Raw genomic sequence first — 14,745 nt, forward strand, 5'->3', positions numbered from 1 at the left:
GAGGTTATCACGGCTATGAGATGGAGAGGCGAAGATGGCAGAGTAGCAACAGAAGCTCACCGCGACCAGAGCCCAGCATACAGTAATCAGAGAGGAGAGTCGGCGGAAAACATAGACCATGTGCAGTGGTGGTACACCTTCGATGATGCAGAACAGCTACACAAGAAATTTTTACTTCTTAGGGTTTCATACAAGCAGGGTACTCTTTTGGAATATCAAAAAATTAACGAGGACAAAATCGTCTGAAAATTAAGATTCTGATCCGTGTCTCAGCATTTTACTGAGACATGAAATACATGTAACTTGTGTGTGCTTGTGTGTAACCGTGTCCTTCTTCTTTCTGTGTCTCAGAATCCAAACAATAGACACGTCTCACTGTGTCTATGTCTTGGTAAGACACGGACATCAAACAAACGCAGCCTAAGGCTGCGTTTGTTTTGTGTATATATTAAGACATAGACATTAAGACATAGACACTTGAGACATAGACATAAAATATTTGTGTTTATGTATATCGTTTGGATATGATGGACATGATATTACAATAATGTCTAACATTGTGTTTGGTTTACATAGAACAAGACACTACACAATTAAAATGACTATTTTACCCCCTTAATTTGAATTAAAAATCAATAAATAAAAGAAAAAAAAGCTATTCAGATTACACTTTTCCCAAATTGGTTCGAGGGTTCCACTTTCCACCCCCTCCCACCCTACCCCCAGAAATCTCTCTTCTTCCTAGTTGGCCTCCTCCTTCTTTGGCATTTGCTGGATCTTTTCTGTGCGATTGTTCTTTGTCGAGGATTCTTCTTCTTTGAGGTGAATCTCTTTCCGTTCTTCTTTTCTTTCTTTCTTCTTCTTCTTCTTATTAATTGTTGTGTGGGTGTTCGCAGGGTTAGCGTATTTGATGATTTGTTTCTGGGTTTAGGATATTGGGTTCAAGGGTTCCCAATCATCCATGGTTGGCAGTGAATTTGCATCGCTTATAAAAATCTGTCTGGATTGTTAAAATCTAAACGTGGCCGTCTTGTGTTGTGCCTCTCTTGAAGGTGAGTCAGTGAAACCATTCCATCTTCTTCTTTCATCACTGTTTTTATCCATGACTATTTCACTTGTTCCTTGCAATTTTGCTGATTTGGTCGTATTCGTAAACAGTAAAATTTTGCCCTTTTCTATGCATTAATCAAAGCGTTTTGTATTAATAGTTTATTGCCCTTATGTTTTGTAATATTTCCTATTTACTTTTTCCCAATTTTTATCAAATTTCTCTTATTTGTGTTGCTGACAAGAGCCATGTTTGGTCATGCCTCTTTTTTCTAATCTCTGTTTTAGCCGGTTATAGTAGCTGTCTTGATTGATCCCGTTTCTAAATTTTGTGATTGAAAATTCCTGTACCTTATTCTCCAATTGGCTGTGGTTGGAAATCAACCTTTTTGACCTTAGATAAGACCATAGCTGAGCAAAGGTTTCATCTTTTTTCAAATTATGTTATAAATTTGCCTTATTTTGTAGAACATGCATAGCTCATATGAATGAGACTCTTGCAGGGCAACTAAACTAGGAATGAAGTTTGAGTGGTTGGAAGATGTGGTGAAAACAATCATGGGTCCAATCCCAGCAGTGAAGTATGATAAGAGCAGAAACCGGAAAATATGGTTCAATAGCATGGTGGCTACATACACTGGCTGGGAGGATGAAAGGAATGATCCTGTGAAGGCTGTTACCTTTGGTGATGGCCAGCCATTACCATCTAATGTAGTATATGATTGTCTTAAACTACTTGAGGAAGAATCTGTTGCTATTCCATGGCAGAAAGGAGATGTTCTCTTGATTGATAATTGGGCCGATCTTCATTCTCGTAAATCATTCATTCCACCACGCAGGGTGGTAGCTTAACTTGTTAAATAAGGTTGTATTTTGTTATTAGCTATAAGAATAGAAGAGTTATATTTGTATAGTTTTAGGAAATACACAATTGTTTGTTGGTTCCTTCACTTGTAATGAACTTATGTAAATTGAAAATTCAATGGAAAGTGCTTTCTTTTATATGTATTTTGGTTTGCTGTTTCTGTTTTTAGCTAATAGTATCCTTTTTTAACTTGTAAGAGTATATTTTGGTTTCTTTTCATGAATATGTAGGTGCAAAAATTAAGAACTCAGGTTGTAAATATTATGCAGGAAATTAACATAAGAGATACATTAGACTTGTTGATTAATTTAAGTGCAGAATAGCAGAAAATCAACACATGCTACGCAAAAGTTGAATAAGTAAAATTACATATACTTATTAGAGTATGTTATGGGGCAAAATTACCCAATACAAATAAAATTCACCTAAAAGTTAACATAGATAATGCAGAATTGAATAAAGCTTTGTGGGATTGCACAGTTTTAAGTGCAAAATTGCATAATGCAGTTAAGATTCACCTAGTGGATAAGTTAGTAATATAATAGCAGAAAATTGACATAGACAAACTGCCCAATACAAACATAATTCAACAGACTGCATAAAAGAGTTGCAATGTAGTCAGTGCAGTTCAATTGTCTAACAAAAGATAAAAACAACAAAACATTAATAAGTCTGTTAAGTTTACCAGAATACCCTAGTAAGTTTACCAAAATATCTCCATAAATTTAGCAATACACCCAACACTAGCTAAAAGTTTTCCATTATATCTCTAGCGAATGCCGCCTTTTCCTCATCCAAACTCCAGAAGGTTGCCTTCAATTCTGGATTCTGCACAAATTTTTTTGCAATTTGCACGATCTCCATTGTGTTAAAACCAAGACTCCTCAGCGTTTGGCCAAGATTTACTTGCTCATTAACACCGGACATTGCATTAGCTAGCACCTGCACATGCTTTCCTTGATCCTCAACCGCAGCTTTAAACGTTTCAGCTAGGTTTGATAGCACTGCAGTATCATTGCTTTTTTTAGTTGCACTGTGACGTCCTTGATTTTTCTCACTTGATGAAGCAAACGAGGCTGAAAAGGTATTGGGGAGTTCGCTCTCGGCAGCTGCTAAATCCTCCATGTCAACATTGTCTCCGCCTAAACCAAAGCCATCTGTTGTGGCCGCAGCAAATGTAGAGCCCGGTGTGACATCTTCTTCAGCATCTTTTCCACTGCATGCATCAAGACCAGTAGCTCTATCCTTGCCAAAAATGTTCCCAAGACGTTCAAACAACGGAAATGGCTTGCCTGGAGTGTAGAGTGTAACATTGCGACCCTGTACAACATAAAACAAAGTCAAAAATTACATGTTCATATGAACGAGTACTTGTAAGAAGAATTAATAAATGCGAAAAAATTACGAGCACACCTTTCCCCAAGCTTCCGGTACTTGTTTACTATCCACTTCAACACACATCTTTTCGGAATTCCACCCAAAACCACTACAACCCAACATCTTAGCCACAAACATATATTTTTCTTTCAGCCGCTTGTGCTTGTTTCTGATGTGTTTAACAGTGAGACCACATCCAGAAAACTTTTCATTCATTTTGTCCGCTAGTTTTTGAAATGCCCCTGGCTTAAATTGACCGGCATCTGCCCTTTTGCCTTCAACAACCAATTCTTCCATAAACACCACAAACTGTTCAGTTTCTTGCTCAGTCCATTGGCGGGGTATGGAGGCCATTTGCTGCTAGATAAGAACAAATAAAGTAAACCATGACAGCATAATAACTATCAAAATTAGAGTTCAATGGTATTAGAATTATCTTTAGAATTACTTACAGCAAACTAAAATCTAATAGCAAATAAAACTAAAATATGTTTAATTAGAATAATCAGTAGCACAATATTAACATACTATAAAGATTTGAATAAAATTCTAGAATTTTGACATCTTTTGAAACAATTAAAACAAGACCTTGTCTAATTATATGTTTAATTGGAATACAAATTATGAATCCGAGTTGGCAAATACATATTGCACAAAGAAAAAAACTGAAATGAATTCAAATACAATAATTTATAGGCTAGGCCAATTGCAAACATAACAAAATCGGCAAAGATAAAAATTCTACTCGCCACGTTCTCCCCTCCATATTTCCCACATCTCGGTTGCTAGGTCCTCACGCCATTGAGTCCACTCATGGCTACTTTCCACAACATCAATTGTTTCACATTCATCAACAATAGTATCATCTCCTACGGGTATGTGTTCTGGCGCAAGAGTTGCATCTTTTTCGGGATCAACATCCATGTTCATACGAATAAAGTTTTGTAACAAACAACAAGCAATAATAATGTGGCTTTGAACTCTAATAGGATAGAACGAGGGACTTCGTAGAATTTCCCATCTTTTCTTAAGCAACCCAAAGCACCGCTCAATCACATTTCTAGCTGAAGAGTGCTTCTTATTAAATAACTCTAGACGATTTTGTGGTGCCCGATGACCTTGAATCCACTCATTCACATGATAGCGAACATTTCTATATGGAGATAAAAATCCTCTCCCATTGGTATAGCCGGCATCCACTAAGTAATAACACCCTAAAACGGAAGGATGAAAAATATAAGAAATATATTGTAATTCTCATATTCAATAGTTATTATTCTTTTCAAAAGATTAATTTAGACATACCAATAGGTATTTTCAAGCCATTACGTCGAGTAATAGCATCCCTAAGTACCCTTGAATCAGATGCCGATCCTTCCAAACCGCTAAGGACATAGACGAAATTCATGTTCCGATTGCAAACTCCTAAGACATTGGTGGATATTCTAGATTTTCTCGTCCGATATCTAGATTTATCACTCTTCGGGACTGTGACATCTATGTAAGTTCCATCTAATGCTCCTAGACAACCCTATCAAATGTAAAAAAAAAAGTTATTACACGCAGAGTAAACGTGACCAATACAAATTAGAGCTACATACACGACCTACCTTGAACCATTTCCATCTGGGATCTACACAATCTTCCGGTAGAGGGTCTGCCTTTGCAAATAAGATACTTTGGACACGCAAAACTGAACGCAATACCTTGTGAAAATACCTACTAATAGTTTCACCAGACCTATAGAACCTAACCTGTATGCTGCGATTTTTGGTATGGTGAGCTAATATGATTAAAAAAGTAGCTACTTGCTCGCCTATGCCAACATGACCATCTTCGTGTCCACCTTGAACTTGTAGCAATTCACATAAAGTTGCAAATGCATTCAAACTCATTCTTAACTCCCATATGCAATTTCTATCTCCACCCTCCCCAATGATATTATCTAATGCATCTCACCTTAGTGGCAATGTGTTCACTCTTCGACCAATCGAAGAATGACCCCGCCTTCTATTCCTAATATACATATATAGAGTGACTAAAAAAAAGCAGCATTAATGTGTCAAATTGCATTCTCATAATCCAGTAATATCCAACACATAGCTTAATTTGTTCAGAACGATCCATCATCACTTCCTAATAAACAATAACAAGTAAATACATAAAAGAAGAATCCTAATAATTTCTACAAACACATAATACAAATCATGATAGCAAACAACTTGGTAAGCAGTTTGATGAGTAATTTTATAAACACAATGCAAATAAATTGTCCTCTAGCATTCTTCAATAGATAATAATTAAAAAGTTCACCTATCACTAATTTCATAAGCAATTTAATTAACATATTAATCATCAATTAGAACAACATTTTTATCACTAGTTTTATCAACAATCAGCACTAATAACATCAGCAGATCAGTAACAAAATTTTATTTATCACAGCAGCAACAATTCCTTCTGCAACTCTTTTCTTTTTGACGATTTTTCTGCATAGTTGGCCATAATGTTTGATGGTGAGAACAATTTCTCAAGTATAACTTATAACAAGTTTTTTTCAATTAGACACATGGCTTTTTCCATTCTTTTTCCTCTTCAATTAGGAAAAATAACTTATCAAGCTTCAAAATGCATTTAAAACAACCACCACCGAAATTATCCATTGCCTATTGAAGATTTCAAATGAAAACAAAATAAATAATGAACAATACCCAAATACCCAGATTTACATACAATTCGATTGTCCACATACCCAAATTCTGGATTAGCAATTAATCAACAATAACCCATCTGATCAATAATCAAAATTAAAAGAAGAAACTTCACAAAGGAAAAAATACCAGAGACAACGAGGCAAAGCACACCGAGAGGACAGATGTTGCAGCAGCGGAGGATGAAAGACTCGACACGTAGCAGAAGCACAGCTGGGGTTTGAGGTTATCACGGCTATGAGATGGAGAGGCGAAGATGGCAGAGTAGCAACAGAAGCTCACCGCGACCAGAGCCCAGCATACAGTAATCAGAGAGGAGAGTCGGCGGAAAACATAGACCATGTGCAGTGGTGGTACACCTTCGATGATGCAGAACAGCTACACAAGAAATTTTTACTTCTTAGGGTTTCATACAAGCAGGGTACTCTTTTGGAATATCAAAAAATTAACGAGGACAAAATCGTCTGAAAATTAAGATTCTGATCCGTGTCTCAGCATTTTACTGAGACATGAAATACATGTAACTTGTGTGTGCTTGTGTGTAACCGTGTCCTTCTTCTTTCTGTGTCTCAGAATCCAAACAATAGACACGTCTCACTGTGTCTATGTCTTGGTAAGACACGGACATCAAACAAACGCAGCCTAAGGCTGCGTTTGTTTTGTGTATATATTAAGACATAGACATTAAGACATAGACACTTGAGACATAGACATAAAATATTTGTGTTTATGTATATCGTTTGGATATGATGGACATGATATTACAATAATGTCTAACATTGTGTTTGGTTTACATAGAACAAGACACTACACAATTAAAATGACTATTTTACCCCCTTAATTTGAATTAAAAATCAATAAATAAAAGAAAAAAAAGCTATTCAGATTACACTTTTCCCAAATTGGTTCGAGGGTTCCACTTTCCACCCCCTCCCACCCTACCCCCAGAAATCTCTCTTCTTCCTAGTTGGCCTCCTCCTTCTTTGGCATTTGCTGGATCTTTTCTGTGCGATTGTTCTTTGTCGAGGATTCTTCTTCTTTGAGGTGAATCTCTTTCCGTTCTTCTTTTCTTTCTTTCTTCTTCTTCTTCTTATTAATTGTTGTGTGGGTGTTCGCAGGGTTAGCGTATTTGATGATTTGTTTCTGGGTTTAGGATATTGGGTTCAAGGGTTCCCAATCATCCATGGTTGGCAGTGAATTTGCATCGCTTATAAAAATCTGTCTGGATTGTTAAAATCTAAACGTGGCCGTCTTGTGTTGTGCCTCTCTTGAAGGTGAGTCAGTGAAACCATTCCATCTTCTTCTTTCATCACTGTTTTTATCCATGACTATTTCACTTGTTCCTTGCAATTTTGCTGATTTGGTCGTATTCGTAAACAGTAAAATTTTGCCCTTTTCTATGCATTAATCAAAGCGTTTTGTATTAATAGTTTATTGCCCTTATGTTTTGTAATATTTCCTATTTACTTTTTCCCAATTTTTATCAAATTTCTCTTATTTGTGTTGCTGACAAGAGCCATGTTTGGTCATGCCTCTTTTTTCTAATCTCTGTTTTAGCCGGTTATAGTAGCTGTCTTGATTGATCCCGTTTCTAAATTTTGTGATTGAAAATTCCTGTACCTTATTCTCCAATTGGCTGTGGTTGGAAATCAACCTTTTTGACCTTAGATAAGACCATAGCTGAGCAAAGGTTTCATCTTTTTTCAAATTATGTTATAAATTTGCCTTATTTTGTAGAACATGCATAGCTCATATGAATGAGACTCTTGCAGGGCAACTAAACTAGGAATGAAGTTTGAGTGGTTGGAAGATGTGGTGAAAACAATCATGGGTCCAATCCCAGCAGTGAAGTATGATAAGAGCAGAAACCGGAAAATATGGTTCAATAGCATGGTGGCTACATACACTGGCTGGGAGGATGAAAGGAATGATCCTGTGAAGGCTGTTACCTTTGGTGATGGCCAGCCATTACCATCTAATGTAGTATATGATTGTCTTAAACTACTTGAGGAAGAATCTGTTGCTATTCCATGGCAGAAAGGAGATGTTCTCTTGATTGATAATTGGGCCGATCTTCATTCTCGTAAATCATTCATTCCACCACGCAGGGTGGTAGCTTAACTTGTTAAATAAGGTTGTATTTTGTTATTAGCTATAAGAATAGAAGAGTTATATTTGTATAGTTTTAGGAAATACACAATTGTTTGTTGGTTCCTTCACTTGTAATGAACTTATGTAAATTGAAAATTCAATGGAAAGTGCTTTCTTTTATATGTATTTTGGTTTGCTGTTTCTGTTTTTAGCTAATAGTATCCTTTTTTAACTTGTAAGAGTATATTTTGGTTTCTTTTCATGAATATGTAGGTGCAAAAATTAAGAACTCAGGTTGTAAATATTATGCAGGAAATTAACATAAGAGATACATTAGACTTGTTGATTAATTTAAGTGCAGAATAGCAGAAAATCAACACATGCTACGCAAAAGTTGAATAAGTAAAATTACATATACTTATTAGAGTATGTTATGGGGCAAAATTACCCAATACAAATAAAATTCACCTAAAAGTTAACATAGATAATGCAGAATTGAATAAAGCTTTGTGGGATTGCACAGTTTTAAGTGCAAAATTGCATAATGCAGTTAAGATTCACCTAGTGGATAAGTTAGTAATATAATAGCAGAAAATTGACATAGACAAACTGCCCAATACAAACATAATTCAACAGACTGCATAAAAGAGTTGCAATGTAGTCAGTGCAGTTCAATTGTCTAACAAAAGATAAAAACAACAAAACATTAATAAGTCTGTTAAGTTTACCAGAATACCCTAGTAAGTTTACCAAAATATCTCCATAAATTTAGCAATACACCCAACACTAGCTAAAAGTTTTCCATTATATCTCTAGCGAATGCCGCCTTTTCCTCATCCAAACTCCAGAAGGTTGCCTTCAATTCTGGATTCTGCACAAATTTTTTTGCAATTTGCACGATCTCCATTGTGTTAAAACCAAGACTCCTCAGCGTTTGGCCAAGATTTACTTGCTCATTAACACCGGACATTGCATTAGCTAGCACCTGCACATGCTTTCCTTGATCCTCAACCGCAGCTTTAAACGTTTCAGCTAGGTTTGATAGCACTGCAGTATCATTGCTTTTTTTAGTTGCACTGTGACGTCCTTGATTTTTCTCACTTGATGAAGCAAACGAGGCTGAAAAGGTATTGGGGAGTTCGCTCTCGGCAGCTGCTAAATCCTCCATGTCAACATTGTCTCCGCCTAAACCAAAGCCATCTGTTGTGGCCGCAGCAAATGTAGAGCCCGGTGTGACATCTTCTTCAGCATCTTTTCCACTGCATGCATCAAGACCAGTAGCTCTATCCTTGCCAAAAATGTTCCCAAGACGTTCAAACAACGGAAATGGCTTGCCTGGAGTGTAGAGTGTAACATTGCGACCCTGTACAACATAAAACAAAGTCAAAAATTACATGTTCATATGAACGAGTACTTGTAAGAAGAATTAATAAATGCGAAAAAATTACGAGCACACCTTTCCCCAAGCTTCCGGTACTTGTTTACTATCCACTTCAACACACATCTTTTCGGAATTCCACCCAAAACCACTACAACCCAACATCTCAGCCACAAACATATATTTTTCTTTCAGCCGCTTGTGCTTGTTTCTGATGTGTTTAACAGTGAGACCACATCCAGAAAACTTTTCATTCATTTTGTCCGCTAGTTTTTGAAATGCCCCTGGCTTAAATTGACCGGCATCTGCCCTTTTGCCTTCAACAACCAATTCTTCCATAAACACCACAAACTGTTCAGTTTCTTGCTCAGTCCATTGGCGGGGTATGGAGGCCATTTGCTGCTAGATAAGAACAAATAAAGTAAACCATGACAGCATAATAACTATCAAAATTAGAGTTCAATGGTATTAGAATTATCTTTAGAATTACTTACAGCAAACTAAAATCTAATAGCAAATAAAACTAAAATATGTTTAATTAGAATAATCAGTAGCACAATATTAACATACTATAAAGATTTGAATAAAATTCTAGAATTTTGACATCTTTTGAAACAATTAAAACAAGACCTTGTCTAATTATATGTTTAATTGGAATACAAATTATGAATCCGAGTTGGCAAATACATATTGCACAAAGAAAAAAACTGAAATGAATTCAAATACAATAATTTATAGGCTAGGCCAATTGCAAACATAACAAAATCGGCAAAGATAAAAATTCTACTCGCCACGTTCTCCCCTCCATATTTCCCACATCTCGGTTGCTAGGTCCTCACGCCATTGAGTCCACTCATGGCTACTTTCCACAACATCAATTGTTTCACATTCATCAACAATAGTATCATCTCCTACGGGTATGTGTTCTGGCGCAAGAGTTGCATCTTTTTCGGGATCAACATCCATGTTCATACGAATAAAGTTTTGTAACAAACAAAAAGCAATAATAATGTGGCTTTGAACTCTAATAGGATAGAACGAGGGACTTCGTAGAATTTCCCATCTTTTCTTAAGCAACCCAAAGCACCGCTCAATCACATTTCTAGCTGAAGAGTGCTTCTTATTAAATAACTCTAGACGATTTTGTGGTGCCCGATGACCTTGAATCCACTCATTCACATGATAGCGAACATTTCTATATGGAGATAAAAATCCTCTCCCATTGGTATAGCCGGCATCCACTAAGTAATAACACCCTAAAACGGAAGGATGAAAAATATAAGAAATATATTGTAATTCTCATATTCAATAGTTATTATTCTTTTCAAAAGATTAATTTAGACATACCAATAGGTATTTTCAAGCCATTACGTCGAGTAATAGCATCCCTAAGTACCCTTGAATCAGATGCCGATCCTTCCAAACCGCTAAGGACATAGACGAAATTCATGTTCCGATTGCAAACTCCTAAGACATTGGTGGATATTCTAGATTTTCTCGTCCGATATCTAGATTTATCACTCTTCGGGACTGTGACATCTATGTAAGTTCCATCTAATGCTCCTAGACAACCCTATCAAATGTAAAAAAAAAAGTTATTACACGCAGAGTAAACGTGACCAATACAAATTAGAGCTACATACACGACCTACCTTGAACCATTTCCATCTGGGATCTACACAATCTTCCGGTAGAGGGTCTGCCTTTGCAAATAAGATACTTTGGACACGCAAAACTGAACGCAATACCTTGTGAAAATACCTACTAATAGTTTCACCAGACCTATAGAACCTAACCTGTATGCTGCGATTTTTGGTATGGTGAGCTAATATGATTAAAAAAGTAGCTACTTGCTCGCCTATGCCAACATGACCATCTTCGTGTCCACCTTGAACTTGTAGCAATTCACATAAAGTTGCAAATGCATTCAAACTCATTCTTAACTCCCATATGCAATTTCTATCTCCACCCTCCCCAATGATATTATCTAATGCATCTCACCTTAGTGGCAATGTGTTCACTCTTCGAATAATAATCAAAGGCAAAACTAAATGGATGAAAATGCAATAAGTTTCTCATTTAATGCTTTCACCTAAACTTCCCCTATTTTCAGAACTAGCAGTTCTGTCTCATTTAATGCTTACCTTTAACTCCTCCTTCTCCTTTTTTATTTCCTCTCTCTCTCTCTCTTTCTGTTCTAGCTTGCACTGTAACAACACCACTACCTTGCTGACACCTTCAACAATTCATATTTCTCTCTCTTGATTCTTTCTTTTTGAAAATTTTCAAACAGTTCACACTTCAAAGCTCTATATCATCATCAAATCAATGACTTTGTTGCTCCTTATCGAAGCCTTGAAGGCCAATATCTAGTTAAGAACTAGTGTTGTTCAAATAAGGATTCCTAATGATGAGAAATGAGGCATTTGCCATGTTATGAGTTATTACAACAATAAAAGAATGATGTAAAGAGATGGAGATCCGAAACACGTGCCATGAGCCGTCTTTCATGGTCATGGAGGGCGTGAGGTGTTCAGTTTCAAGTATACGTATGTTGACAAATGTGTAAATACTAAATATTTACAATTATTATCATTACAAAGAAAGTCTCAGCATTCTGTCTATGGCCAATAACAGAGGCCCCTCCTTCTTCCCCACTCTTCTCTTCCATCTACTAACCATTTCAGCTTCATTTGTGCAAATAAGTTCCCTTGGTTTTGGAATCAACTATGGCCAGATAGCCAACAATCTTCCATCTCCATCAAGAGTAGTGCTTCTTATCAAATCGATCAAGCTCTATGATGCTGATCCGAATGTGCTACTCGCATTCTCCAATTCCAATGTCCAATTTGTTGTAGGCCTTGGAAACGAGTACCTTGCCAATATGACAAACCCTTCCAAGGCTCAATCATGGATTCAGCAGCACCTTCAACCTTACCTTTCACAAACCAAGATCACCTGCATCACCGTTGGAAATGAAGTCTTCAACACCAATGATACCCAGTTAATCATGAATCTCCTGCCAGCAATGGAGAGTGTTCATGGCGCCCATGTTAATCTTGGATTACACCAACAAGTTACTGTCACAACAGCACATTCTTTCAACATATTAAGCAATTCATACCCTCCTTCGTCTGGTTCGTTTAGGCAAGATCTGCTTCAATATATCCAACCTCTTCTTGCTTTTCACTCTCAATTCAATTCACCTTTTCTCATCAATGCATACCCTTTTTTTGCATACAAGGACAACCCAAGTGAGGTTTCTTTGAGCTATGAGCCCAATCCCGGTTCCATCGATCCCAACACCAATCTCAACTATGACAACATGTTGTATGCTCAAATTGATGCTGTGGATGCTGCCATCAAGATGCTGATATTGAGGTCCGGATTTCAGAGACAGGTTGGCCTTCTAAGGGTAATACTAATGAAATTGGAGCCACACCAGAGAATGCAGCAACTTATAATGGTAATCTGCTGAAAAGGATAGAGCAGAAGCAAGGAACTCCTGCAAATCGATCAGTTCCAATTGATATTTATGTGTTTGCTTTGTTCAATGAAAATTTGAAGCCTGGACCCGCATCAGAGAGGAACTATGGCCTTTACTATCCTGATGGCACCCCAGTTTATAACATTGGATTACAGGGTTTTCTCCCTGAGATGGTTATTGCATCCAGTTCCAATGTAAGTAGATACTACTCCAAATCTTTGATCTTAAGCTTCTCACTTAATTTGTTAATTTAGATTTCCTTTGTTATACCTACATACCTACCTGTCAAAATTCTCACATACACTTTGTTTTGTGCATCTATATCTGATAATTCCATTGCTCTTAATTTGCAGGGTTCTGCTGTTAATTTTCTTGCCTGTATAATTACATGCTTTATCTCCGCTTGGAAGCTTTTGAGATTGTGACATTCAGAAGGGAAGGGTCAATGTAAACAGGATTCCCGAATTCATATACATGATTCTTTTTTTTGAGACAAAAAGTTATTCAAAAGTAATGCTGTTTTGAGTAAGGGTTGAGTTTCAAAGAGAACGACAAAGACAAAATATAATTCCAAAAGTTGAGTTTCACTTGTGATGTATAGTGCATATTTTGTTCAGTTAGATCGTATGTATATAACAGATACAAAGAGAAGCCTTAATACTTGAATGATTCTCTAACGATTCACCTTATTTCCAAGGATGTTTTGGTGCCGGCGAGTGAGCATTTTTCTTCTTGGGACGTGGTGAAACTGGGGGTGGCGGTGGTGGTGGTGGACATTTCATTTTTTTGGAACCGCGGCTCGCTCATTTTTTGCGGCCGCTGCTGCTTCCTCTTCGGCTTTTCTTGCGGCCCCTGCTGCTGCTTCCTCTTCGGCTTTTCTTGCGGCCGCTGCTGCTGCTGCTTCCTCTTCGGCGGCTCGCGCATTTCTCGCGGCCGATGCTACTTCCTCTTCGGCGGCTCGCGCATTTCTCGCGGCCGATGCTTCATTCACGGGTGAACCGCCGGCACCAGGAGGAGGAGGAAGCGACCAAGTGGGTAAAATTGGCTCCAACCGCGACCTTAACCGCGGAAACAAGAGCATGAGAAGCGCACCGATTAAGATCCCTAGCAATAAAGCTGGTAATTCGTCACTAAACAATGGAACTGTAAAAACGATGTTAAAAAGCGGAGAGGAATAGAAATTCCTCCCCTCATCTTCTTCTAAATGATATCTAGAGAACAGAGAGAGAAGAAAGAATCAGAGTATTGAGAGAGAAGTGATAGAGTAAAACAAGATATTGAAAATGAACAAAAGGGCAAGTTAATTAATCACGTTTTTGTAACTGATAAGTTTGTTAGGAGGTTAGATAAATCAAATCTGCTGAGTTGGCACAAGTATCTAGCCGTTAAGTCTGCTATTTTTCAGAAAATCCCCTCTTCAGAAAATCAACTATTTTTCAACTAGAAAATCAACTATTTTTCAACTAACTAGTGTAGTACCCGCGCTTTGCGCGAGTCATCTATAGAATCTATTTTATTATATTTATAAATTATTTACTTGTATAAAGAGAGATTTATAATAGTGTTTGTTAATAACATATACATTTTGTGTGTTTTTTTTCATACAGAGATCACAAATCAAAAAGTTGGATTTGTAAATTTTAATTTTTTTTAAATGTTTAAAATGCAAAACCCATCTTTAGATTTTGTGACCTTTAAAAAACTTATCCTCTAATTTGTGAATTTTATTTTTTTTTAATTTTTAAATCAACAAATCGAATTCTCCTATTTGTAACTATCTCTGTATTAA

General features: G+C 36.9%; 2 protein-coding genes, 2 long non-coding RNA genes and 1 pseudogene across 4 annotated transcripts; 3 read left to right on the plus strand and 2 right to left on the minus strand.

Moving 5' to 3' along the window:
- The first annotated feature begins 669 nt into the window (after positions 1-669).
- Positions 670-2,055, plus strand: LOC112705141 (uncharacterized). The gene is made up of 3 exons (XR_003811538.2): positions 670-822; positions 897-1,052; positions 1,551-2,055. It is a non-coding gene; the product is annotated as an uncharacterized lncRNA (long non-coding RNA).
- Positions 2,056-4,030: 1,975 nt separating this feature from the next.
- Positions 4,031-5,184, minus strand: LOC112706584 (uncharacterized). The gene is made up of 3 exons (XM_025757970.3): positions 4,900-5,184; positions 4,595-4,820; positions 4,031-4,503 (listed from the first exon to the last, which is right to left on the minus strand). The coding sequence occupies exons 1-3, from the start codon at positions 5,182-5,184 to the stop codon at positions 4,031-4,033; spliced, it is 984 nt and encodes a 327-aa protein (XP_025613755.1).
- Positions 5,185-6,891: 1,707 nt separating this feature from the next.
- On the plus strand, positions 6,892-8,277 carry LOC112706586 (uncharacterized). Its single transcript, XR_003155813.3, has 3 exons — positions 6,892-7,044; positions 7,119-7,274; positions 7,773-8,277. It is a non-coding gene; the product is annotated as an uncharacterized lncRNA (long non-coding RNA).
- A 1,975-nt stretch (positions 8,278-10,252) lies between these two features.
- LOC112705142 (uncharacterized) lies at positions 10,253-11,406 on the minus strand. Its single transcript, XM_025755999.3, has 3 exons — positions 11,122-11,406; positions 10,817-11,042; positions 10,253-10,725 (listed from the first exon to the last, which is right to left on the minus strand). The coding sequence occupies exons 1-3, from the start codon at positions 11,404-11,406 to the stop codon at positions 10,253-10,255; spliced, it is 984 nt and encodes a 327-aa protein (XP_025611784.1).
- A 586-nt stretch (positions 11,407-11,992) lies between these two features.
- LOC112706587 (glucan endo-1,3-beta-glucosidase 14-like) lies at positions 11,993-13,543 on the plus strand (annotated as a pseudogene).
- Positions 13,544-14,745: the final 1,202 nt, after the last annotated feature.

The sequence above is a fragment of the Arachis hypogaea genome, chromosome 8, assembly GCF_003086295.3.
Source record: "Arachis hypogaea cultivar Tifrunner chromosome 8, arahy.Tifrunner.gnm2.J5K5, whole genome shotgun sequence".
In the NCBI taxonomy this organism is placed as follows: domain Eukaryota; kingdom Viridiplantae; phylum Streptophyta; class Magnoliopsida; order Fabales; family Fabaceae; genus Arachis; species Arachis hypogaea.

Bases quoted from the DNA above. Each gene is read 5' to 3' on its own strand.
- LOC112706584 (XM_025757970.3), bottom strand. From the start codon at position 5,184: ATGAGTTTGAATGCATTTGCAACTTTATGTGAATTGCTACAAGTTCAA. The intron at 4,821-4,899 runs GTAGGTCGTGTA...TACATTTGATAG, and splicing joins CCAGATGGAAATGGTTCAAG to GGTTGTCTAGGAGCATTAGA. The intron at 4,504-4,594 runs GTATGTCTAAAT...CTTCCGTTTTAG, and splicing joins TGGCTTGAAAATACCTATTG to GGTGTTATTACTTAGTGGAT.
- LOC112705142 (XM_025755999.3), bottom strand. From the start codon at position 11,406: ATGAGTTTGAATGCATTTGCAACTTTATGTGAATTGCTACAAGTTCAA. The intron at 11,043-11,121 runs GTAGGTCGTGTA...TACATTTGATAG, and splicing joins CCAGATGGAAATGGTTCAAG to GGTTGTCTAGGAGCATTAGA. The intron at 10,726-10,816 runs GTATGTCTAAAT...CTTCCGTTTTAG, and splicing joins TGGCTTGAAAATACCTATTG to GGTGTTATTACTTAGTGGAT.